Source organism: Peromyscus californicus, unplaced genomic scaffold (assembly GCF_007827085.1).
Source record: "Peromyscus californicus insignis strain IS unplaced genomic scaffold, ASM782708v3 Scaffold_24__1_contigs__length_46423439, whole genome shotgun sequence".
Taxonomy (NCBI): domain Eukaryota; kingdom Metazoa; phylum Chordata; class Mammalia; order Rodentia; family Cricetidae; genus Peromyscus; species Peromyscus californicus.
In genome coordinates this window covers 3,107,477-3,131,459 of record NW_026294535.1, presented here as the reverse complement: position 1 = coordinate 3,131,459, position 23,983 = coordinate 3,107,477, and the positions used below count along the sequence as shown (strand labels likewise).

General features: G+C 47.8%; 1 protein-coding gene across 4 annotated transcripts in view; it reads left to right on the top strand.

Annotated features, from left to right (window-relative positions):
* Syn3 (synapsin III) overlaps nt 1–23,983 on the top strand; it is a 454,398-nt gene that overhangs the window by 357,244 nt on the left and 73,171 nt on the right. For all 4 annotated transcript variants that reach the window (XM_052752956.1, XM_052752959.1, XM_052752958.1 and 1 more), the window contains exon 7: nt 15,995–16,057. In XM_052752956.1, the coding sequence (XP_052608916.1) occupies nt 15,995–16,057 (63 nt within the window). The remainder of the gene's footprint in view (nt 1–15,994; nt 16,058–23,983) is intronic.

The following is a 23,983-nucleotide window of genomic DNA, read 5'->3' as shown; positions in this document are numbered from 1 at the left end:
TACATAAGAAAATGGAAGTACAAAGTTAAAAAACAAAGCTTGGAAATAAGCCTTCACTGGGGGTTAACAGGCTTTGACCTTTATAGGAATTCAATTCTCCAAGTCAGTAGATTAATCCCTTTTCTTTTATAAATGAGTTAATTTCAGAAGTATTAAGATTTAGCTGCAATCATATAGTTAGGTAGACCAGTAGTCCCAAACCTGCACCTGCAGCAGCTGAGCATCCTGTGAAAATGTAGGACCTGAGCACTCAAGCTGGAGTGCAGATGAAACATTGCATCTCTAACAAGAGCCCAGGAGATGTTGATCTGCAGACTCTACAACCACACTTTGAAAAGCAAAGCTCTGGGGCTAGAGATAGCTCGGCCATGAAAATGTTCGCCATGCAACAGGAGGAACTGAGTTCAAACCCCAGAACTCACACTTCAAGAGTTTATAATCCTGGCACTAGATATCTGGGGCTTGCTGACCAGCCAGCCTAGCCTAACTGGGGAGCTCCAGGTCAAAGAGAGACTGTCTCCAAAAACAAGGTAGACAGCTCCTGAGAAATGACATTTGAGGTTGACCTCTGACCTCTGCAAGCTCATGCACCAACACATATACACACATTCTTACATGTACACATGCAAATGCAGAGAGAGAGAGAGAGAGAGAGAGAGAGAGAGAGAGAGAGAGAGAGAGAGAGCTCTAGACCTCAGGGATTCCTGAGAATGGGCCTGCAGAGAGAGGCTATCAAAAATAGGAATATCTGAACTGATAAACAAAGTGTGAGTGGGGACACAGACCACCTACGGACTCCCAGGCTGTCCCCAGGCCGTCCTCCACACTATGCTTTTGCAGCCCTCCAACTCAGACCTATGTTACCAGTGGGCAAGCTGAGCTTCAGAAAGGAAGTATTAACATTGAATCTGCGAGGCTTTACAGAAGGGGGCTCAATTTTCTCTATCCCTAGGTAACTCAGATAGGTGAGCTCAAAGAATTATGGTCCACTTGGAGCCACCAGTTCCTCAAGTGCAAGCCTCCTTTCTTGCTGAGACCTCCCACTCCCAGCCATCTTTCCGTGTGTTGAGGACTCAACTCACAGTGCTACCAGGGGTCTCCAATTCCCAGTGGCTGACACTGTCGTGTCTGGTGAGTGATTCAGAGGCTTGGCAGCTTCCCTTGGTCCATTATGCAGTCATTGAATATTCAGTCCAGAGGCTTTCTGGCATGCCCCCACATCTTCAAAATGAAACAGGGGAGCCCTTACTCATTTGCCTGATATAAAAGCATCTAGAAGCTTTTTTTTCCCTAATGGAGGGAATCACACCATCCATCTAAAATGAGGAAACCCCACACTAAGGAGCCAAGAAAAAAATGGAGACATAAGTTTAAAGGGCTGACATATTAATGGAGAAACCTTGTGCCTGGTTTGTTTCTGCCCGGCCCTGTTCTGCTTGGAAAGCCATGCCTCTCTGAAGCTTTGGAGCTCAGAGGAAATGGCTTTATCCTAGGGAGAACTGAGCCCCCCACCTCTCCTCCTTGGACACCAGTGTGATCTCACTTCCCTTCCCTCCAGCCTGCAGACAGTTATGGAGAGGCTGCTCTGGGCTGGGTCAGACCTGTGCTAGCTCATTCATCCGGCTAAGATCCGTTGGTATTGAGGAAGCCTCTGCTTCCCTGTGTTCCTATTCATAAAGAGCCAGCTGCCATCAGGCTCAGACAAGGAGGGCCTCAGAAGCAGGGTATGACTACACACCTGGTCTGGCCAGTAGGTGATCCTCATGAACCTATCATCACAAGACATTGCCTGTTCTCTGTAGTCCAGGCCTTGAGTCTGTAATTGTCCTACCTCAGCGGTAGCTAGGATAACAGGACTGTAGTCTCAAGACCAGTTGGTAACTACTCTTTCTGAAAACTGTTTATACTGGTGACATGATGCTGTAAAGATACTCTAGGGGTTTCATGCCTCCTTCCTTACCCACGGACATCACCTTAGCACAACCTGGAGACAATGTGAAGTAGAAGACAAGCTACCAACACTCCCAGGATTCTACAGACCTCAGGCTGGATCCTTTTATCTGTCCCCGGTCCTTCCATACCCCTACCCAGGCCCACTACCTCCCTTCTAATCTGCATTCTGGGTGCTCTGTCCTGAGTGAAGATTGAATAGTATCGGTCCTGTCTTTGGTGCCTACCTCTGCAGGATGCAGTCTGAGCCACCGAGTCATTTTTTATGATTTGGCTCCAAGCCCTGTGGTCCCCCTCTCCATCATTTACACTCCTATCTCACTATGATGTACCTTCTGGGACTCTGCAGGTACACACACACACACACACACACAGAGAGAGAGAGAGAGAGAGAGAGAGAGAGAGAGAGAGAGAGAGAGAGAGAGAGAGAGAGACTCTCTGACAGGAATGGTCTGTGAGGCTGGGGAGATAGCTCAGTCAGTACATTGCTTGCCACGCGTGCATGAGGACTTGATTCCAAGCACCACTGTAAAGAAGCCAGACATGATAGCACACACCATGCTTGAGTTGAGGCGACAGAGACAGGAGGATCCTTTAAGGTCACTGGCCAACCAGTCTAGCCAAATTGGTGAGTTCCAGGTTCAGGGAGAGACCCTGTCTCAAAAAATAGAGTGGAGAGAAGATTACAGAAGACAACCTTCCACGTGTACATGAGTGTTCACATACTCAAACGTGAACACACAGAGACACACATATATGGATTGTGATGGAAATGATCAAACACACATGAGCACAAAGTTGCATGAGCAACATGCCTGTGCCCCTGCTCAGCTCCAGGTCAGACCCCACCCGTGACCACACCAGGCTCGCTTCCACATCCAGGCCACGCATGATTGTTTTAAAGAAAATTCAAGATGTTCTTTGCTTTCATCTGAAAACACTTCAACATGTGTTTCTCAAAGAAGAGGAGAAGACTTCATTTTTAGAAGCTCCAGGGCTGGGGAGGAAGAGAGGCGGGCAGTCAAAACAAAGTAACCAAATTTGCGGTTTGGTTTGAATGTGTCCATTTGATAAACTGATATTTTTAGCATAGCCCTCCTGAACATGCAGAGAGTGCAATAACTCTGTGTCTACCTTCGTTTAGAGAGAGCAGGAACAAAGTGAGATCTTCCCTGAGTGTGGATACTGACTAGCCTCTCCCTCACAGGATTTCCCTCCTTCCCCATGGTTGGCTCTGATGGTTCCTGAACCCTCTGGAATTTTCACACTTCTGTGTCCTTTCCTCATGGATGCATCTGCCTGGAATGCCCCTTTCTTTGTTTGGCAAGCTGACTTTATCTGCAAAACCTAGTACCAATGTCACTTTGCTCATTGTCTATGGCACCCCTCTTTGACACCCCTTTCCTCTCAAGGCAGCCAGCCAGATGACATGGCTGAGTTGAAATCATTCTTGTATGGATCCATTGCCTGCTTTATCCCAGGAGCCTCTGTAGAGTTCATCCCTGTGACTCTAGGCCAGTGTGAGAGACAGTGCCGTCCTCAAGCATGGATTTGGCTTCAGCATGAGCTGAACAGTAGTTTAATTGGGTGTTGGGGTTCTGGTTCATGAGTCAGAAGTAACAGCTGTGATGGGGCTCGTGGGAATTAAGTGGGATGTGTCTACTGTAAGGCACGGTAGAGCACAGCTGGTCACCAGGACACACAGAGCAGACCTGGCTTCTGGAACCAGGCATCTTCGTGGACTCTTCTCTTTAAAAGCCCATTAGCCAGAGACCTGTCTCACCCTTCCCCACAGGCCCTCTCTGGGTCTTGGTAGTCTCCTACCTATGAAAGACACCTAAAGATGGCCTCTGGCCTGAGCCAGGACCCTGCTGTGGAGGCTTAGAAGACAGCTTGCTTCCATGCTGTCCTGTGGTTCCTGTGCCCTCTCACCCTCAGCCTCCATGTGCTGTAGATCAAGCCCTGGGGACCCTGATTCTCCACCCTCCCCTGCCCCCCAGGATTTCTTGCATGGAAACCAGCCATGCCCATGCCTCTGTAACTCCAGAATGTCTCCAAGAAGCATCCCCTTCCAACTAGCCTGCCTAGAGTCCCCATCAAGACACGCTCCTACAATCTCATCTGTCAGGCCAGCCCTGGCCCAGGATGGGGCTTGTCTCCGCTCTGAGCCCACCCATCCCCACACTTCTGCCTCAGAATTCATAGAGATAGCAAGCCCAGCCCACCTAGCCAAGGCTGGTCTTTCTCCCATGCATTTCCTGCTTCCTGCGAAGGGGTGAAAATAGAGAGCAGTGTTCCCTCAGAGTTAAGTCCCACCATCTCCAAATGTGGCAGGGCTGATAGGGAGCCGTGGTTCTTCCAGGGACCTGCTGCTCTGGTATTCTGTGTCTCTGTCCTCCCACTCCAAACCACATTTCTCCACCAACACCAGTCCTTCTCCCAGAGAAGTGAAGAGGGCAGGAGAGGCCTATCCTCAGTACTCGGCAGGACTGCATGCTCACCTCCTCCATACCACAGGTTCTTTCTTAGATGTCTCTGGCCACTCTTCCCCATTGGCTGTCCACTTCAGCGCTTGTCTGGAGTGTGCAGAATAGAAGTCTCCTCGAAGTCTGGAGCTGTTTGGAGGTTAAGGACTAAGCACAGGGTACAGTTTTACAGAACTGGGATGTCTGGGTTTGAAGGTTCGGGCTCACTTCTCAGCTTCACAAAGCAGCTTTGTCCCTCTGCTATTTATGAAGTGGGGACTGCCATCTGCCTCTTGTATCTCATTAATAGCTGTGAAGACTGAGGTGGGATGGGGCCCCAGCTATGGTCACTGCTTCTCCCACCTCACCTTCTCCCACTCAGTAAAAGAACAAGTTGTATTGATGGACATGTGTCCCTTACCATGCCTGCTGGCCTCACATAGGACAGGCCATCTCTGTCGGGCCAGGCAGGAGACACTGGAGTAGTGTGATGAAGCGTAAGGGTCTCTCAAAGGTTGTCAGATATCTCTGTTGTGTTCAGGCATGGCTGCAGATATCCTGGTCCAGCTTTCCCCTGGGGCTGAGCTGTACTGTCTGGATGCCCTTCTCTTTACCAAGGTCCATCCATTTCCTGAAGGCTTATGGTCCCATGGTCCCACAGAACTCCTAATAATCTCTGACATGGAAGTCCAGGGTCTTCCTGGCAGGTGACACCTCAGGAAGCTAAGTAAAATGGCCAGGGGAGGCAGCTGCAGCTCCAGGGATCATGTTGAGTTGACCAAAACACCTCCAAGATCCAGAAATACTGCTCTCCCTGTGTGTCCAGCCAAGGGTTTCATGGAGATTCATTCCAACTGATGTGGAGTCTACTGCTTCCCACAGAACTGGTGGCTCAGAGAAGTGAAGTCCCTGGCCTAAGGACACACAGCTCAGACAGACTAGCTTCAAAGTTTGTATATTTTACTCTGGAGTCCATATTGGAGGAAGAAAAGGGTAAAGAGAGGCACTGTGGACAGCAAGATTGCTCAACAGATAAAGGCACATGCTACTGAGCCTGAGGACCTGAGTTTGATCCCAGGAGCCACTGTGGAAGGAGAAAACTACTTCCTCCAAGCTGTCCTCTAACCTCTATTCTCACACTGTGGCGTACACCTGCCCACACACATGCATAAATAAAACAAATATAATTTTACCTTTCTTTATATTCTCCTCCCTAACTAAAACCCCCCATTTTTCCGTTTTCCCCATCAGATCACTTGTACCCCACTATTATTCTCTCTATTGCTCCCTCATCCCCCCACCCCAGCGGCAGTCTGTTTTTACTTTCCTGGTTGTCTTGAAAAGTCATCAATTCTCTCTCCAAGGATACAGGGTGCAACTGACAATCTAACCTTCTACATAGGTGACCAACCCATTCCTGAAGCCAGGAATCACCTGCTGTGAACAAAAGATGCTCCCAGCACCCCTCTCACTTGGGCCAAGGGCCTATGTAGCTCTATGTCTTGATCTGTGAGCAGAAACTGAGCAAGCAGTGAGCAGAAATACACAGTACTGTAAATGTATATGTACGCATGTATATAAATAGAAAAGTTAGGTGGCTGGAGAGATGGGTCAGCAGTTAAGAGCACTGGCTGCTCTTCCAGAGGTCTTGAGTTCAATCCCCAGGAACCATATGGTGGCTCATAACCATCTATAGTAGGATCTGATGCCCTCTTTTTGCATAAAGGTGTACATGCAGGTAGAGCATCATATGCATTAAATAAATAAATAAATAAATAAAATTTTAAAAAAGCATAAATATACAAGTTAGACACCACCTATACAATGGAATATTATGTGGCAATGTGAAGGACACATATTACAATGTGGATGAATTTTGTGCACATAGGCACAGTAGGCACCAATCATGAAGGTCATCATGTGTGATTCTATGTGACATTAGATAGTGGTAATAGTATGCACACAGCTGTGTGTATACACAAGCTCCAGATCAAGGACTTGAAAGGGTGAATTTTGTCATGTGTGAACCATATGCCCCTAAAACTCTTACTGTTAATAACATATTGAAATAAAGTGTTGTGGGAAATTTAGAGGAATACAGATGGGTGGTGTCGCTGTCAGGTGAGCACCTGTACGCATGGCTGAAAGAATGCCTGGAATCATTCTGCATAGAAGAAAGAGTAGATAATCCAGTTCCATCAATTTAATGGTTGAAAGGTTTCCATACCCAGTATTAAGTCTCTCTGCCAATGCAGTAAGCCAAATCAAGCCGAATTAAAATAAAAGACCAAGTTTATTGAGCAGAACGTTCCCCTGGTGATTTTTCCAGGCCCCAGAGATGAGACCAGGAGAGGAGAATGGAAAAATCCACATGGCTGTTCTCCAGGAGGCAGTTTAAATACCCTGTAGGTGTGGCCTTGAGTAGCTCCCTGGGAGGAGCCACAGCTTGGCTTTCTGAGGGCGGGGTCTGCAGAAAGAGAAGTGGGGCCGAAGTGGAGTTCCCAGCTAAACAATGGTGACTTTCAAATATTTTCAAAGCAAGGTTTTTACAAGAAGAGGAAGAGGAGTCCTAAAAAGAAAAAGGTGATGAATTTGACTGAAGTTGTGGCTCAGTGGTAGAGCTTTTGCCTAAAATGCTTAAGGCTCCTGCTTCAGTCCCCAATATTGAGAAACAAAAAAGAAAGAAAAGGAAAAAAGGAGAAGAAACGTAACAGCATGCCTGGGACTAGGGCTGTAACTCAGCTGGCAGATTCTTGCCTAGCATGCATGAAATCCTGGGGTTGAGCCTCAATATCGCCAAAAATTGAGCCGGGCATGAGGGTGCATGACTGCTATCATATCGCGGGGAAAATGGAGGCAGGAGGTCATCCTTGGCTATGTGCCAAGCCCAAGACCAACTTGGCTTCTGTGGGACCCAAGAGACCTTGTCTAAAAAAATTAATAAAAGTTTAAAACCATGTCCATAGCTGTAGTGGATGGTAAGGTTGGGGTGTTTGGGTGGATCTTCAGGGACTGCCATTTCTGTTGCCCACAGAGAACTATATGGGCCCCAAATCTAGGAAGTGTTTGCTTCACATGCAGACTTGGATCCCACAGCAATGGAGCGCTGGTGTGTACTTTATCCCCTTTACAGACAAGCACCTGGGAGGCAAGGCTCAGTTAGGGTTACTAGTACTGTGATGACGCATCCATGACCATGGCAACCCTTATAAAAGAAAAAAAATTAACTGGGGCTGGCTTACATTCAGAGGGTTAGTCCCTTATCATCATGGTGGGAAGCATGGCGGCATGCAGGCAGACATGGTGCTGGAGAAGCAGCTGAGAGTTCTACGTCTGAATGCACAAGCAGCAGGAAGAGAGAGAAAGACACTGACCTGGCTTGAGCATTTGAAACCTCAAAGCCCACCCCCAGTGACACACTACCTCCAACAAAGCCACGCCTACTCCAACAAGGCCACACCTCCTAATAGTGCCACTCCCTATGAACCTATAGGGGCCATTTTCATTCACACCACCATGGAGGCTAAGAAACTTGCCCAAGGAGATGCCTGTGGGAAGATATGGCACATGTGTAGTGTAGTTAGACCCTGGCTGAAGAAAAAAAAATCTTTTAAAAAAAAAGTAAATAAAAGGAAAGGACAGGAAGACGGTGAGGGAACGTGAGGAGAGGAGAGAAGAGGGATAAGGGGAGAGGAAAGAACTGTGGGCAGGAATTTGGGAAGCCCAGGGCAGCCTATCTTCAGGAGCCTGAAGGTGGGCTCCTGTACCCTACCTTTCCGGATTATTTGGCCCCTCCCCCAGACCAGCCTGTCCCCTGAGGATGTCTTCTGCATGTATTACCTGGAGAGTGGAGGGGGTAAGGGTGTAGGCTGGCATCCTGAGCCTGCTGTGAACCCTAAGCTCACCCAGGCAAGAACAAGGAAAGCTTGTCCACAGGCAGATGCTGCCAGCCTGTGGGGTTATTTCTGACAGCTGCATTTCTCAAGGAAACAGGAAATGTAAGAGAAAGGAATGTTTGCTTGTCGGTAGGCATGGTCAGTTTAATTATTCCAAATTTGCTACCAGTATTTTTCCAAGACACATTAAAAGCAGTGGAGTAGTAGAAAGGGGGAGATGAGACAGAGGTAGAATTATCAGGGCAGAGAGACCACAGGCTCTCAGCAAACACCTTCTAGGCCTTGCCGAGTGCCAGCCCTGGGCCTGGTTAGTGTAAGCATTGAGGAAGGCAGAGGAGGTGCCATGTCTATCTTAGGCACCCAGGTGCATTGCAGGACAAGTGACTGAGGTGGGAATGCTGTTTGTGATGGGATGTCACCACACTGGCTGTAAGGTTGAGTTGGAGGTGTCCACAGGGCTTCTTGGGCCAGATCTGTACCTTAGGACAGTCCTCGGGTCTCAACCACAATCAACAACAGACATAGACAGACCCATGGCTTCCCAGGGAGCTTGATGGACTGGGACAGCTGCAAACAGGCTAAGAAATAAACAGAAAAAGAAAGGTGAGCGGGCAGTGACCCAAGCAGGGAGGTGGGGCCCAGCTTCTTGGAGAGGTGACTTTGGAGATGCCATCTGAAGTAGATATGAAGTGGCTGCTCTATGGGCAGCACGTACAAAGGCCCTGTGGCTAGAGGGAACGGAGTGAGACTAGCACGGGAAAGAAACAGTCTGCTAGGGAGCATGAGAGAGATGGGATCTGAGATAGAGTCTGGGAAGGGAAGAGTGCCAGACAGCGGACAGCCCAGACAGCGTGACCGGGAGTTTTCTCTAGTGTTTCATTTGTGACGTTCACCCCTCTTGGTGGTATCTTGTAGGCTTGTCATAATATTAAAGGAACAGAAAGACCTTCAGAGATGGTCTCCTCCCTGGTAGCAGGAGTTTCCAAGGCAAGCCTGTCAGATGTGACATTCCAAGGCCAAGGTTTACCCAGCAACTGTTGAAATGCTTCCCCTCTCTCTTGTGAATGGCCCCTCCAGAAATGCATGTTATGAAACCCACTTCTAGGCCTCCCTGCTTCTCTCAAAGTCCTCCTGCCCCCTGCTCACAGCCGGCTCCTCAGACTTCCTCTTCCTCCCACTTCTTCCTCCATCCAAGACCCATGCCTGCCGATCAGGCTTAGATTCCACCCTGTCACCTGAGAGCAGAGATGAAGAGAGGATGGGAATGGTTCATGGGGACCGATGACCCATACCCAGGACATCTTAACTAGCCATGAACGCTGAGTGAGCAGGCTCTCTGGAGCCAACAGTTAATGTAACATCCATTCCTCCCACCAGTCTGGTGGGATTGTAGCGAGTTTCCTACTGGTGAGTGAGGAAACTGAGTCACAGATCTGGTTGTGACCCAGCCAACAGCCCATAGTCCTAAAGGTAGGAACTGGACATCAGCTTGGAGCCTCCTGGCTCTGGTGTTGCTGTTTCCACCCACCTCAGGTTTTATGGCCACTAGGCTTATCCTCACGCGTCTGCTGGCTTCCATCTCCCCACTGCTGAAAGTGCTTGGTGACAGACAGCATGAGAGTCCAGGGGTGCCACCAAGCGGGGGACTCTGGTAGATCCCAGCTACTTCATGTTCTCCCTGGGCGATCTTTAGAAAAATCTTCCATCTCTCTTTACCTCATTTCCTTGTATATAAAATGAAAACAAAAAGTACAAGGTAGACCTGGAGAAATGGTTCAGTGATAAGAACACCTGCTGCCCTTCCGGACGCCCAGGGTTCGGTTCCCAGCGTCCATACCCAGCAGTTCATAACCACGTGTTACTCTAGATTCAGGGGATGCTACACCCATTACATACCAGGCCTTGGATGCTACAGTTACAGTGGCAAGCAAAACGAAGGTGCCCGTCCTCAGAACACCTACAGGCAAGTAGGGAAATGGGCAAGAAAGAAACGCACAGGCAAACACAAAGGGCGAGAGGCTCTCCTCGTTCGCTTCTTGTGGCTTGAAAACACTGACCAGAACCAACTTCGGGAGGTAAGGGTTTATTTGACTTACCCGTTACATTCCATCACTGGGGAAAGCCACGGTAGGAACCTGGAGGCAGGAACTGAAGCGGAGGCCATGGAGGAATGCACTTATTGGCTTGCTTCCTGCAGCTAGCTAGTTTTGCTCTCCTGTGCAACCCAAGTGCCGAGGACTGACACTTGCCCACAGAAGGCTGCCTCTAATCTGAGTACTTGGGAGGCAGAGGCAGGAGAATCTCTGTGAGTCAGAGGCCAGTTTGGCCTCCAGACTTACTTAGCTCCAGGACAGCCAAAGCAACATGGAGAGATTCTGCATCCAAAGGGGAAAGGAAAAGGAAATGCCCTCCACAGAGGTAGAGAGATGGTTCAGTGGTCGAGAGGGCTCAGCTCCAATTCCCTGAGTCCTCAGGAAGTGCTCTTGGCCACGAAACCATCTCGTGTCAGGTAGATCCCAACTGTGTGTAATTCTAGATGCAGGGGGTTGGACACCTCTGGCTTCCACAGGCACCTGAACTCATGTGCTCACACCCACATGTACACACACACACACCTACATATAATTTAAAATAATAAAAATAAATTATCTTTAAAAGAAGAAAATATCCCCACAGGCGCACTTACAGGCCGGTCTGAGGGAGGCAATTCCTCAGCTGTAGCTCCCTTTCCCAGATGACTCTAGTTTGTGTCAAACTGACAAAAAAATCAGTCAGAACAGCGTGTAATCATTTGGTGAGGTGGGGAGCCGAAGCAGCAGAGGAGGCCCCGGTTTGAGCTCTTACACCAACCCAGTCTTGCAGAGCATGCCCCACAAAACTGGTTAGAACCCTCTCCAAAGACCTAGCCAACGAGGCTCCACATCTTAAAGGTCCTGCCACCTCAACACAAAGCTGGAGACTAGGCCTCCTCCATGAACCCTTGGAGACACACTCGAGTCACAGCAATGGCTCAGCAAGGATCCAGTTCTTCACATACTTAAATCTCCACTATCCAGAGCATAGAGGGAATGCCTTGGGTGGGAAGCTGCATAGGGCCATCCCAAGTGCCCGCTGTATTGTTTCAGTTCCAGCTTCAGCTTGAGGATGCAGTTGATAGAATGCTGGCCTTGGCTCAGCCTGTTGGACTCTGATCTTCCCAAGGGAACACCCTGCAAGAACACAGGGCCGCCCCACTTATTTTAGCTTATTTGGGTACTTTTGAATAAGGCCTTATCAGGGTGGAGAATCTCTTTTCAAAGATGGATCTGTCCCCTTTCTAACAGGATGTCAGGCCTCTTGCCATGGGGCAGCGCTGAACTCTGGAGTGTCTGGGGCCATGGGACCGGGAAAAGGGTCCCTGAGAAGCCATCCCCAAGGAAACTAAATAAAGCTATTGTTGTGAAGGGAAGAGAAAAAAATAGCCTAGCCAACAAGATGTTTTCTGTCCTCCGTGACCTGTCTGTGTTTGGGGAGGGGCCGGCATGTGGCAGAGGGATGGAAATAGGAATGGCCTTTGGGATCCATAGCAACAGTGCGGACGGGAAGGAGCACGGCAGGAGAGATGGGTATCATGGATCTGTGCCAAGTGACTCGTTCCCTGTCTGCAATGCTGGGGAAGGAAACATGGCGGAAGAGATGGGTGGCCGTGGGTCTGTGCCGAGTGACTTGTTCCCGGTCTGTAATGCCGGGGAAGGAAAGAATGCTAAGGCACATTGCACAAGAGGTCCCAGGTTCTGTTCCTGGCTGGAAAATCATCTGTCTCAGTCAGGGAGAGGTTGTCATGAGCTTTGTGCAGTAGCCGCTGCTCCTGTGAGTTCGTGGGGGTGCAACAGTCATATGTCCAGGAGACAGCTTTTCACTTCTCCCCATCCTCTAGCTCTTGAATCCTTTCCATGATGTTCCCTGAGCCTCAGAGGGTGACATGGATGTCACACTTAGGGCTGAGCTCCACTCTTATTCTTAGCATTCGATCAGTTCCTGCTTTAACTGTCACCCACCGTAGACAAAGGCTTCTCTGAGCAAGGCTGGGGCAGCACTGATCTACGGGTATAAACAGGCAGTTTGACGTCATGTTCATATAGCAAAATAATTGTGTTAGATCTTCCCTAGGGCCTGTGGCTTCCCCAACCTCGGGAGACTGGCAGTTTATCAATCTGACCAGTGTGAGGCACTCATTGAGTGCATCCCCATCAGGGATCTTTTGTTACCTGGCATAGGCATCACACTCAGCCATCACTGCAGCAAGCACGTCACCATCTTCCTGCTTTCGTCGTACATTTTCCCGGCGTCTCTTGCCTTACCTCTTCATGCCCTGGTGACCAATCTCACCTGCCTAGTGTACTCTGCCCCTCGCTCAGCACATGTCTCTTTACACACTTGTTGCACATAGATAGTTGCTGATGTTTCTTTTTTTCAAAAACAGCTCTTATCACTTACTTTTGCAGTGCTGGAGATGGAATCCAGGGCCTGATTTACCACTGAGCCACGTCTCTGCACACTCTAACTCTACATATTATATCATGCACACTCCCTCCACTGTGACAGACACAGTCTAACCCAGTCATTGCAACAGCTGCACCGTATTCCATGCACACCTGTCCCGCGACACTTTAACCACTTCCTGCTAATGAACGGACATGTGTATGGTTCTCTCTCTCCACCTCCTTCTCCCCCTGCTTCCCTGCTACCGCAACCAAAATTCCACTAAACACTTCTGTGCACCTGTCCTTTGAACTAGTATTTTATCTCCAAGGGGCTAGACTTGGAGCTTTTCAAAGAGCGACAGGCAGAATTTGGAGACGTGGTGACAGGTTTCTGTAGAAAGTCATTTGACCTCCAGAAATGAAAGGAGGTGTCCTGGATCTGCACATGGGGGGAGGCTCAGAGGCCCCACCCCTCCCTGAGGAGCTGTAGGCAATTCAAGGTTAGGGGTGAGAGAATCATAGTCCTCAGTGGTGCGGGCCCTGGAGAGCCTTGTTCAAATAAATGGCTCCCCCACCTATGCTCTGGCAACCCTAATTACACGCAGTGTGTCCCAAACAAATAGAAAGACTTGCAAGTAGGTGAAGGACTTGAGAGGAAGAAGGGGTGGAAAAAAATAGGGGGGATATAGTCTAAGTGTGCAAGTCTGTGTGTGTGTACATGTGTGTGCATGTGTGTGCATGTGTGTGCATATGTATATGAAATTGTGAAAGAATGTGTTTTAAAGCACAATTAGGAATTATATGATAGTAAGATTATGAATAAATGCAGGGGAAGAATAAACACAGGATCCATACACCAGTTCCCTCTAGGGTGGGAGAAAACAGGTTACATCAAGGGAAGAATTACATCATGGCCTTCAGCTGCGTGGGCAGCGTTTTCTTTCACCAACGTGATGTCCCAGCGCTGCTCTTGAAGTCTCTTTCAGATGGGAAATACCTTATAACCGTTAAACCAACAAACAATAACCACCAGAAACGCTCTTGCCGCTTATTATTAGGTGCAAAGAGTGGGAAACAAAATTGGGTATGCACTAGGTTCTCAATTTCATAAAAAAACAGAACAAATAAAAACACAACTATAGGGCCTTTTTCCCGACTAGCAGACAGAAGTCTGGGACACCTGTTATTGCCCTTTTTACCCTGAACAACTTACTGCAGTTTCCAAACTTTTGCATTGAGTGCATATTGCTTTTGGTATCAAAATCAAATGTTACTTCTTTATTTAAAAAGATAAATTGGTTCACCTTGAGTACAGGAGTATGGTAATATTTAGCCTGAAATAAGGAGGAAATTATTCAAACTGAGTTTGGGGATTACAGAATCCAGTTTAAGTCTTCAGCTCTCAGCTGGCAAAATTTTCTTATCTGTAAAATGCTTAAGTAATAATAATAATAATAATAATAATAATAATAATAATAATAATAAATGAGTACCTTTCCAGATTGCCTCCAGGGGCATTGTGGGAGTGTGAGGAGATGAGTATACCTTGCTTTTTCTCCTCTCTCATCTTTGTGAGACAGTACTTGACAGACACAGCCCAATGGAAGGAGGGTCTGCCGTGCTTCACAGCTTCATCTGGGTCAGTCCATCGTGGGGTGCAGCAACAGCTCACGTCATCATAGAGAGGAAACAGAATGGCACTCTGATATGGAGGGGCCAGGGCAGCACTTCCCCCAACAAGGACCCACCTCCCAGCTGTGCCGCCCTGTTTCGAGTCCACCGAGGGATTGGTCCATCCATTAGGTCACAGTCTCATGATGTGGTCGCCTGTGGAAATACACTCACAAACACACTCAGAAGTGTGCTTCGTCAATCTCCTAGGTGTCCCTTAATACAACCAAGTCTACAATTGAGTTCATTCGGTGGTTTTGTGATCCACAGATGGCCTTTGGGCAAGACTGTAGTAGACACCCAGAGGGAAAAGCTGAGCTCTCTGGGGGCCCCTGATACATGAGGACAAGTGCATTGTGGGAACAACGCAGGACAGGGTGACAGACTATCTGCACAGCCTAGAGAAGGGAATGTGATGACCCCTGTTGAGGGACAGACTGATCCGAAAGGAAGAGACTGACGTCATTACTGTGTAACAAGGAGAGATAAACTTTGACCTCAAGAGAATAGACTCCTACAAACCAAGCAAACACCCTTCAGACGACTAAGAGAGTGACGTGAAAGAAACAAGTCCAAGTGTCATGTGAACCCTGCTTCCTCTCAGGCTTTCCTCTCAGATCTCCTCATTTGTATCAAAGGGCGAGATGCACACACGCCTGGAGAAATGTTGCTGGTGGAACAGATCAAAGCCCAGATTTTATACTCAGCCTCGTGTTGGGAATAGAAGTGTCTGAGAGCCCGGCAATGGAACAGGGCACCAGGCAGGCAAGGGCAGTTGCCTGGAAAACAGTGGGATGCTCCCAAGAGGCCACCGCCAGGAGACACGCCTTGCCCGTAGGGTATAAGCGATCAATGCTAGCAGCAGAGAGGACATGAGCTCCTGCAGTGGTCTAAAGAAGGCCCGGAGTGGTGAGGAGACTCATTCTTGGAGGCAGAAGTGTGCTGGGAACAATGAAGCTGCCATTCTCTGAACTCACAGTTTTAGAATTCCTGACATGGGACTGAAGAGATGGCTCAGTGGTTAAGAGCATTGGCTGCTCTTCCAGAGGACCTGGATTCAATTCCCAACATCCAGTGTCCTCTTCTGGCTTCTGTGGACAGCAGGCACACATGTGGGGCACACACGTACATGTGGGGAAAGCACCCATGAACATAAACTAGTAAAGTCACTTTAAAAAGAATTCCTGCCATTTTCATGCCCCTCCCATTGTATGATCACTGGTATTATCTTCCCCGTTTTTGCAGATAAGGAAATGGGCAGGGATCCATGTAATGCCTTGCCTGCAGCTGCGCTGTGGTAAAGCCAGAATTCTGAATCAGTTGTCTGGAGCACCTCTGTCTCTACAGACTGTTGGGTGCTCCCAGGCAAGCTGTTCTGAGAGCTCAGATGTGCACGGGTGTATTGGAGCCATAGCACAGGGCTAACACCTGCTGAGCTTTCAGTGGGGATCCCTGACAGCATTCTGTGAGCGAATCTTTCTACAGAGCAGACAGCCCTGTGGCAATGCTCTGAGATTACTAATGAGTGATTTCCTCTTGTGTCTTTCAGCTCACAGCCCCGCATTTTCCTGTGGTGATCAAGCTGGGACATGCCCATGCTGGCATGGGAAAGGTACGTGAAGAGCTTGAACTAACACACTCAGTACAACCACAGCTCCCCAGACTATCTGCTGCCCCTCCCCACTGGCACAGTCTCCAGAAGAAAGTGTCAGAAGGAATCCACAATCCACCTCCCTCTGCTCCCAACTCACTCCTCTAAGCTTGCAGTTACATAGACTGTCTCTCTCACTCAGACCGAGCTCTGAACATCCCCTTGAATTGATAGCTTCCAGTTCTCCACAATTATAGCTTAAGAGACATAAAGGAAAAACCTTTGTTGACAGTGATTCTTTTGTACCAAGTAGCTATTACCTTCTCCTCAGCATTGTAAGCTCCTGTCTTATTTGTCCCTCCATCCCCTGCTGGGCTAGCCCCACCAAAGTGCAAACAGGGCCGCACAGCAGGAGCCCCTGGAGTCGGCAGAACCTGCTGAACTAAACAATGTATCTTACACACACCACATCCAGGGCAGCTGTGCTGGTCAGCCTCTCAGTTACAAGTGTCAAAGAGCAACTAGCTTTGGAGAAAACAACCAATCCATTTGGACCTCTGACTGACGTCACTCTTTCCAGCATCATGTCTCATGGGAGATTGATTGCTTAGGTTCATCTACCTACCTCCAATGAGAGGAGAGAGGGATGGGTCGGCCCCAGTCGAGGGGAAAATCCAATCCTAGAGTTGTGGGCAGTGGGGAGCTAGAGCAGTATACCTCTGGGCCTCAGCAAGAGCTAAATGATGGGGCGGGGGGGGGGGGGGGGGGGGGAGCCTTCACCAGCTCAGACAGCTGTACAACTGTGCACTTCATGCCTATATTCTTCTCCACCTGCCCCATGATCTTCCCATTGAGGAGGCATAAGGAGCAAGTCAAAAGTTCAGGGGGAAGCAGGGCAGGGTGGGGCAAGTTCGAAACCAGCCTCTTTAGGCTTGCTCGCCCGTTAGACAGTGATTCGAATCAGCCTTTAAAATGAATCTTTTTATGTGAATCAGCCTCCTGCCTCTGTGACAAAATGTGCAAGAAAATCAGCTTCTAGGAAGTTTGCCTGTCTGTCTGGTTTTGCCTGTTTCAGAATTTTTGATTCACGGTCACTTGGCCCTGTTTGGGGGCCTCTGCTGGCACAGTTCACCACAGCAGAGAGTGTGGTGAGTCAATGCTGTTCATGTTATGGCAGCTGAAGAGAAAGACTGATAGAATGGGTGACAAAGCCACTCCCCTGGAAGCCCATTGAGCGATGAATCCATTGATGAGATCTGAGCCCTCCTGAGCCAATCACTTCTACCCCCACAAGCCTCTTCTTCTAAATTGCTACAATGGGGGTCAAACATTCAGCACTTGAGTTTGGGGAGGATATTTAATATCCAAACCATAATATCTCTGTGCAGACTCCTTAGAACATCCACAAGATAAAGAAAGGAATGTTTGCCTCTTTTCCCATTACTGTATCCCAGGACCCGGGATGGGTCTGGTGAACAGATGAGGGATCCCCCTCTAGAAGCCTATTCCTTCTTTGCCCACCCCCTCCTCCACCTCTACAATCTGTCTCTAGCAGCCTCCTCCTCCTCCTCCTCCTCCTCCTCCTCCTCCTCCTCCTCCTCCTCCTTTGGGCTAAAAGCGCCCTCCCCATGGTTCCCAGTGGTCTTCATGCTAATTCAGTGGATATTCTTCTGTCCTGAACTGATGTCTCTACATCGCTTAAGCTTTCTGAGCGTCCCTTCTCATCCTCAAACTAGCATCCCTAGTGGCCTCTGATTCAAGTTTTTCTCCTGGCTTTCTTCCTCAGTTCACTGATTATACCTTCAGTCTTTGTCAAGGACAAATTCTCCTGTGCACCCCTGACCATGGCCATGCCGTAAGCACACTGTTATCTCTCACTAACTCCCTCAGCTTCAGGTGCCATCCTCATGTCAACAGCCCCCTGAGTCGTATTTCCTGTATCTCCAATTACCTCCTGTGTTTTGTCACCATGTCTCCATGGAAACATCCCAAACAATGTCCATTATCTCTTCACCTCCCCTTCATCTTCTTCCTCTCCTGTGACTTCCATCTCCACAGCAGAAACCCGTCATCCAGTTATTTCAAAACCGAAATCAAAGGGCGAGGGTAGCTCAGGGGTAGAGTGCTTGGCTAGCACATCCCAGGCCCTGGGTTATCTTCCATCTCCAGCACAAACAACTCAGAGATGTATGAGTCATCTCTACCGTCTCCATGACCAAATGGTCACCAAGGTCTTGTCACTTGACCCTTGTTTCTCTAGTTGCCCCGTTCCATCTGTCCACTGGCACCATCTTGGACAACTCTGGTGAAGTTAGAGGACTCCCAAGGACATAATTATATCCCTAAAGCTTAAAATATTCCCGAAGAAGAAATAAGGAAGTGCCTACAGAGATGGATGTAATACATAGGCTAGAGGGATGTCCCAGAGGTCAAGAAGTCAATCCCCAAAGCAAGAAGGTGATATAGACAAATAAACACGGGTTTTCAAGAATGCTGACATGGAGGAAAGGGGGTTTTTCTCCTTAGATTTGAAATGAGAAAGCTTACGAGGAACACTCCGGGAAAGCTGACTGAGCAGATGTCATCATGTTCATGCTGAGAGGTAAAGAACACAACATGTACCTCCTACAGTCCAAGAAGGGACATGGGCGGCTGGAGTCCAGCAGGGAAAGCATGTCCCAAAGATACCTGGTGAGGAGGTGTCAATGACTTGGTGTTTTGCAAAGCCCACTCAGGACCCAATGGGTGCAGTCACTGACCCACCCTCAAGCACATGTACTCTTGTGGTACACCCACAGACCTGTGCCTGTCTACCTGGGAGGTCAGACAACCAGTAGGACCCAGTCCCTGCCGTCAAAAAATTGTGGAGACCATCTCATCTATAAGGAAGGATAAAGCCAGGTGTGATGACAACCATAATCCCAGTACTCAGGAGGTTAAGGTAGTAGGGTCACAAGTTCAAGGCCAGCCTGAGCTGCCCAGTGAGACCCTATCTCAACAGTAAATAGTATTTATACGATATTTATACGTGGGGCATGATGGAAGACTATGCGAAGACTGTGGAACTTAAAGGAAAGAACTCAATCCCACCTAGGACATGGAGTCTCTTACCACAGTGGAATCTCTCAAGCAGGGGAGAGCTGAAAGACCTCTGTTTTACACACTATGGAAATATTTTGAGCAGATCACAACAATTCAATAGATGGATTAATCCATTCATGACATCAGAGCCCTCACAAGCCATTCACCTCCCAAACCACCTGGGAAAGACCTCTGAATGAGTTGACACTTGATTTCAAAGTCAAGTGGGTAGTGGTCAATGGCGTGACAAGTAAGAGTATGCCACTGAGAAGAGCAAAATCGAGCTGCCAAGATGGCATGGGAAAGCTGCACAAGGCTGGGTGGGCCTGGAGGCTTAAGGAACACAATAAACCAGGAAAAAGGCAAGACAGAGATGGGCTAACTCCTTTGCATTAAAACGAAGAACAGTGGGTACCATGAGGCACAGGAATCAAAATCTAGGGACACACTACATTTGGGAGGTGCTTAGTCAAGCAGGGTAAAATCATGGGTCTGCTGGTTAGTTTTTTGTTTGGGGGGTTTGGAGCTTTATTGTTGTTGTTGTTGTTGTTATTATTATTATTATTATTATTATTATTTTCAGTTTGACACAAACTGAAGTCATATGGGAAGAGGGAACCTTAATTGAGTAATTGCCTCCATCAGCCTGTAAACAAGTCCATGGGGCATTTTCTTGATTAAGATCCATGTGGACAGTACCACCCCTAGGTTGGTGATCCTGGCTGGTAAAAGAAAGTAAACTGAGCAAGTCCTGGGGAGAAAGCCAGGAAGAAGCATTCCTTTGTGGTCTCTGCCTCCAGGTCCTTGCCCTGACTCCCCTCTGTGATGGACTGTGATTTGGACATGTAGGCCAAAAACCCATCTCCTCCCCAAGTTCCTATTGGTTGTGGTATCTATTACAGCAATAGAAAGAAAATTAGGGGGCGGGTATGCTATGGAGCTTTCCAGAAGTTGGGGGAAGAAGTAGTAGGGAGTCTGCTTCCCAAAGGACACTAGTCTATGTCTGGAAACAATGTTAGTTGTTAAAGTTGGGGGAATATGGGGTCCCTCTGGATCCTGCCAGGAGGAAGCCAGGGTGCTGCTAAACACTCCACCATGCACAAGATAGCCTCCCACAACAAAGAACCATACAGCCCCAAACATAAGCAGCATCAGATGGAAGGAAAAATCAATGCATTTGGATAAAATTGATTTTATTTCCTCTGTTGAATATTTTACAAGACTGGAAACAAGATGATGCTGTGGGGATTGTAGAGTTTGACATCTTTCAAAGTCCAGAGGGGATTCCATATCAGTAGATCCATGACTGTGGAGTCAACCAAGAACAGACCTGAACTGAATAAGAAAAATTGCCTAGATGCCAGCCTGGTCTACAGAGCAAGTTTGAGGACAGCCAGGGCTACACAGAGAAACCATGTCCTGAAAAACCAAAAAGAAAAAAGAAAAAATTGTCTCTATACTTAAAATGTCTATTTTTCTTGCCATCATTCCCTAACTGTGTGACAAGTGTGTATATGTGTTACATGTTATAGGTATAGAGCAGGTTCAGATACTATGCCATTTTATATAAGGACATGAGTATTCACAGACATGAGGCTTTTACAGTCTTTCACTGTTAAGTTTTCAATGTTTTCCTCCTTGGAAACAGCACATCACAGCAACTAAGGATCTTCATTTGAGTCTAGATTCCACCACTTGTATGTTGTGATGCTGTAAGTTCCTTCTTTTGTAAGACGAAGATAATGAACATATCAATCTCACATGTTGGGTGTACGAATTAAGAGAAACTTACAAGTTGTAGCTCAGTGCCTAGAACAAGTGGGCACTTGGTGGATATTAAAATGAAGGATGCCTGGACCTGCTCTGAGGACCCCAAATCCAGCTGAAGTCAGCAGGAGAGAGATGACTAAGCAGTGTCAGCTGTCAGAGACTGAGTTCTTGTCATTTGGCTACAAGTTCAGTATGAGTCAAATGAATGTCAAGTTGCCAAAAACATCAGCAAATGCCAAATATGCATGGGTGAAAATGGGCTCCTCTGCATCACTCATTGAGAGAAATGAAATATAACGAAAAATGACAGGACTGATGACACTAACTGTTGGCAAGGACACAGAACCTATTGTCTAAAATGTAGATAAAAATGAAAAGGATTGATAACACTAAGTGTTGGCGAGGACACGGGTCACCTATTGTCTAAAATGTAGCTAAATGTAGCTAAAAATGAAAGAATTGATAACACTAAGTGTTGGCAAGGACAGGAACCTATTGTCCAAAATATGGCTAAAATGTAGCTAAAAAATGAAAGGACTGATAACACTAAGTGTTGGCAAGGACACAGAACCCATTGTCTACTAAGGTGAAGACAAAGGACTTCTTTGGACATGTCTGGTTCTAAATGCTTCATGCACAGACCAAAGCCATTGTTTATGGCAGTTTTTTTTTTTTTTTTTTTTTTTGGTTTTTCGAGACAGGGTTTCTCTGTGTAGCTTTGCGCCTTTCCTGGAACTCACTTGGTAGTCCAGGCTGGCCTCGAACTCACAGAGATCCGCCTGGCTCTGCCTCCCGAGTGCTGGGATTAAAGGCGTGCGCCACCACCGCCCGGCTTGTTTATGGCAGTTTTGATGTGAGTCAGAGTAAGCCCTTTCTTGCTGGTGTCGATTCTGTCAGTCCTTTAGCCACAGCCATGAGAGCATCAACTATGACACCATCAGCTTTAGAAAACAAGTTCAAGGCGTCCGCTAGGGAGGCTCAGGCAAATGGATGGCTTGAGCCCAGGAGTTAGAGGCTAACCTAGGGAGCATAGTGAGACCATGTTTCAAACAAAGAGTCAAGTGTAAGTCCCAAACGTAGTGTGGTGGAGAACACGTAGCACATTTCACCAGGTTCTGACCTGACTTCCCATGCACCAGTTAGATGCACTTCAATTTCCACATCTCTAACACAGACACAATAAAGTCCCACCTAGGGCTGTAATGACAACAGAATAAATACATCAATCTGTGCTTAGGAGGGTGGCAGGTAAAGCTGGCATACATTCACTGCAAGAAAGCTTCAAAGTCCAGTAGCAAATGTGAACTATTATTTTGATTCACCACTTACTGAGCGGAAGCAAGCAGCTGCTCATAACAAACAAAGAGGGAAGGAATTTAATTCAGTTCTGGGTAAACTCCTAAAATAAGGGCAACAGCTTCCAGCACAAGCAGCTAACCCCACCTGGGAGTTGCCCTGGGCTTACTTCCCCAGATTCTCCCTGTCAGAGCTTGAATTCCAGCACCCTACTCAGAAGATAAAACCTGAGGCTCAGAGAGGAGCAGGACCTTGCCCAGGCCACACAGCACTAGAATATCCCCCAAACAGAGAAGAAATGAGAGTTGAGATATTTGGCCCCATTCATACTTTTGAGACAGGAATGTAGTAATTGTGATAGTAATGCTAACTATAACAATGCAGAAGTCTCCTTTATCCAGGGATGATAAGTTCTACCACCCCCAAGTGAAGGCCTGAAACCACAAAACGTGCCAACCCTATGTCTACAGTTTTTACAACTTCCTTTTGGCATATGCAAATTGTTAGCTCTTGCAAATTTCAGGACCACCACAAGGTAAAACAAGGGTCACCTGACCCCCAAGCACGGCAATACCTAGACTAGTGGTTTTCATCCTTCCTAATGCTGCAACCCTTTAATACAGTTCCTCATGGTGGGTGACCCCCAACCATAAAATTACGTTCATTGCTACTTCATAACTGTAATTTTGATACTGTGACGAGTCATAATGTAAAGATCCATGTTTTCCAACGGTCTTAGGTAACCCCTATGAAAGGATCATTCAACTCCCAAAGGGGGTCAGGACCCACAGGTTGAGAAATGCTGGTCTAAATAGTAGTTCTCAGAATAGTGACTCACCGGAGGGTAGCATATACTGCACAGAAATGCTGCAGAAGGATGGTTCATACCAGGAGCAGCTAGCTGGGAGGAGACTGGGACACACTGTCATCATTCTACTCAGAGTGGCATGGGACAGAAACCTAGGAATTATTTATTCCTGAAAATTTCCATTTGATATTTTCAAATTTCAAATAGCTGTGGAAAGCAAAACCATGGGTAAGAGGAGACTATCGTAATCACAATAGTGATTAAAGGAACCAATATGATAGATGATATAAGGTAGATATAAGATATAGATAGATAGATAGATAGATTTTGTATTTACAGATGGGGAAATTGAGGTATGGGCAGTAAATGGTGGAGTTGGAGTCCTGAGGCAGTCTGGCTGAGCTTAGAGGAGTGAAGGGTGTGGCCACTGAGAGGGTAGCAGGTTAAGGAAGACTAGAGGTCCTAACCCTTCCCGCTGCATGCACGGCATTGCCCTTCTGAAAGGAAGTGACAGGGCGGAGGCACCCTGCAGCAGCTCTACGTGTTCTGGAGGACCAGGTGCCGGTCCCGTGTGCAGTGCTTGCAGCAGCCATATCATCCCCCACACTGCCACTTGCCCCAGTTCACTGCCGTCATCAGCTCCAAGCAGCCTGGCCTCAGCTCCCTTCCCTCAGGCTGACTCAGGTAGCAAGCTTTCCCAGTACTGTGCTCTGTCAGCGGGAGGAGGTGGTCCTCCAACTCCATGCTGGAGAGGGAGGAGAAGAAAATAATCAAGTGGAGGACTAGGGCCCAGGGGAGCAGTTAACAAGTCAAAGATTCTTCTGCCACTGGGAGTCTGCCAGAAAGGAGAATCATCGGTGTCCTGTGGTCAGCAGAAGCCTGTAGAATGTGAGTGACGCCACGTGCAGGAGAAGAATGGTCAGGGCCCTGCTTCCATGAAGAAGGGTAATCCATTGTGTATTTATACACATACGTATTTCACACATGACCAC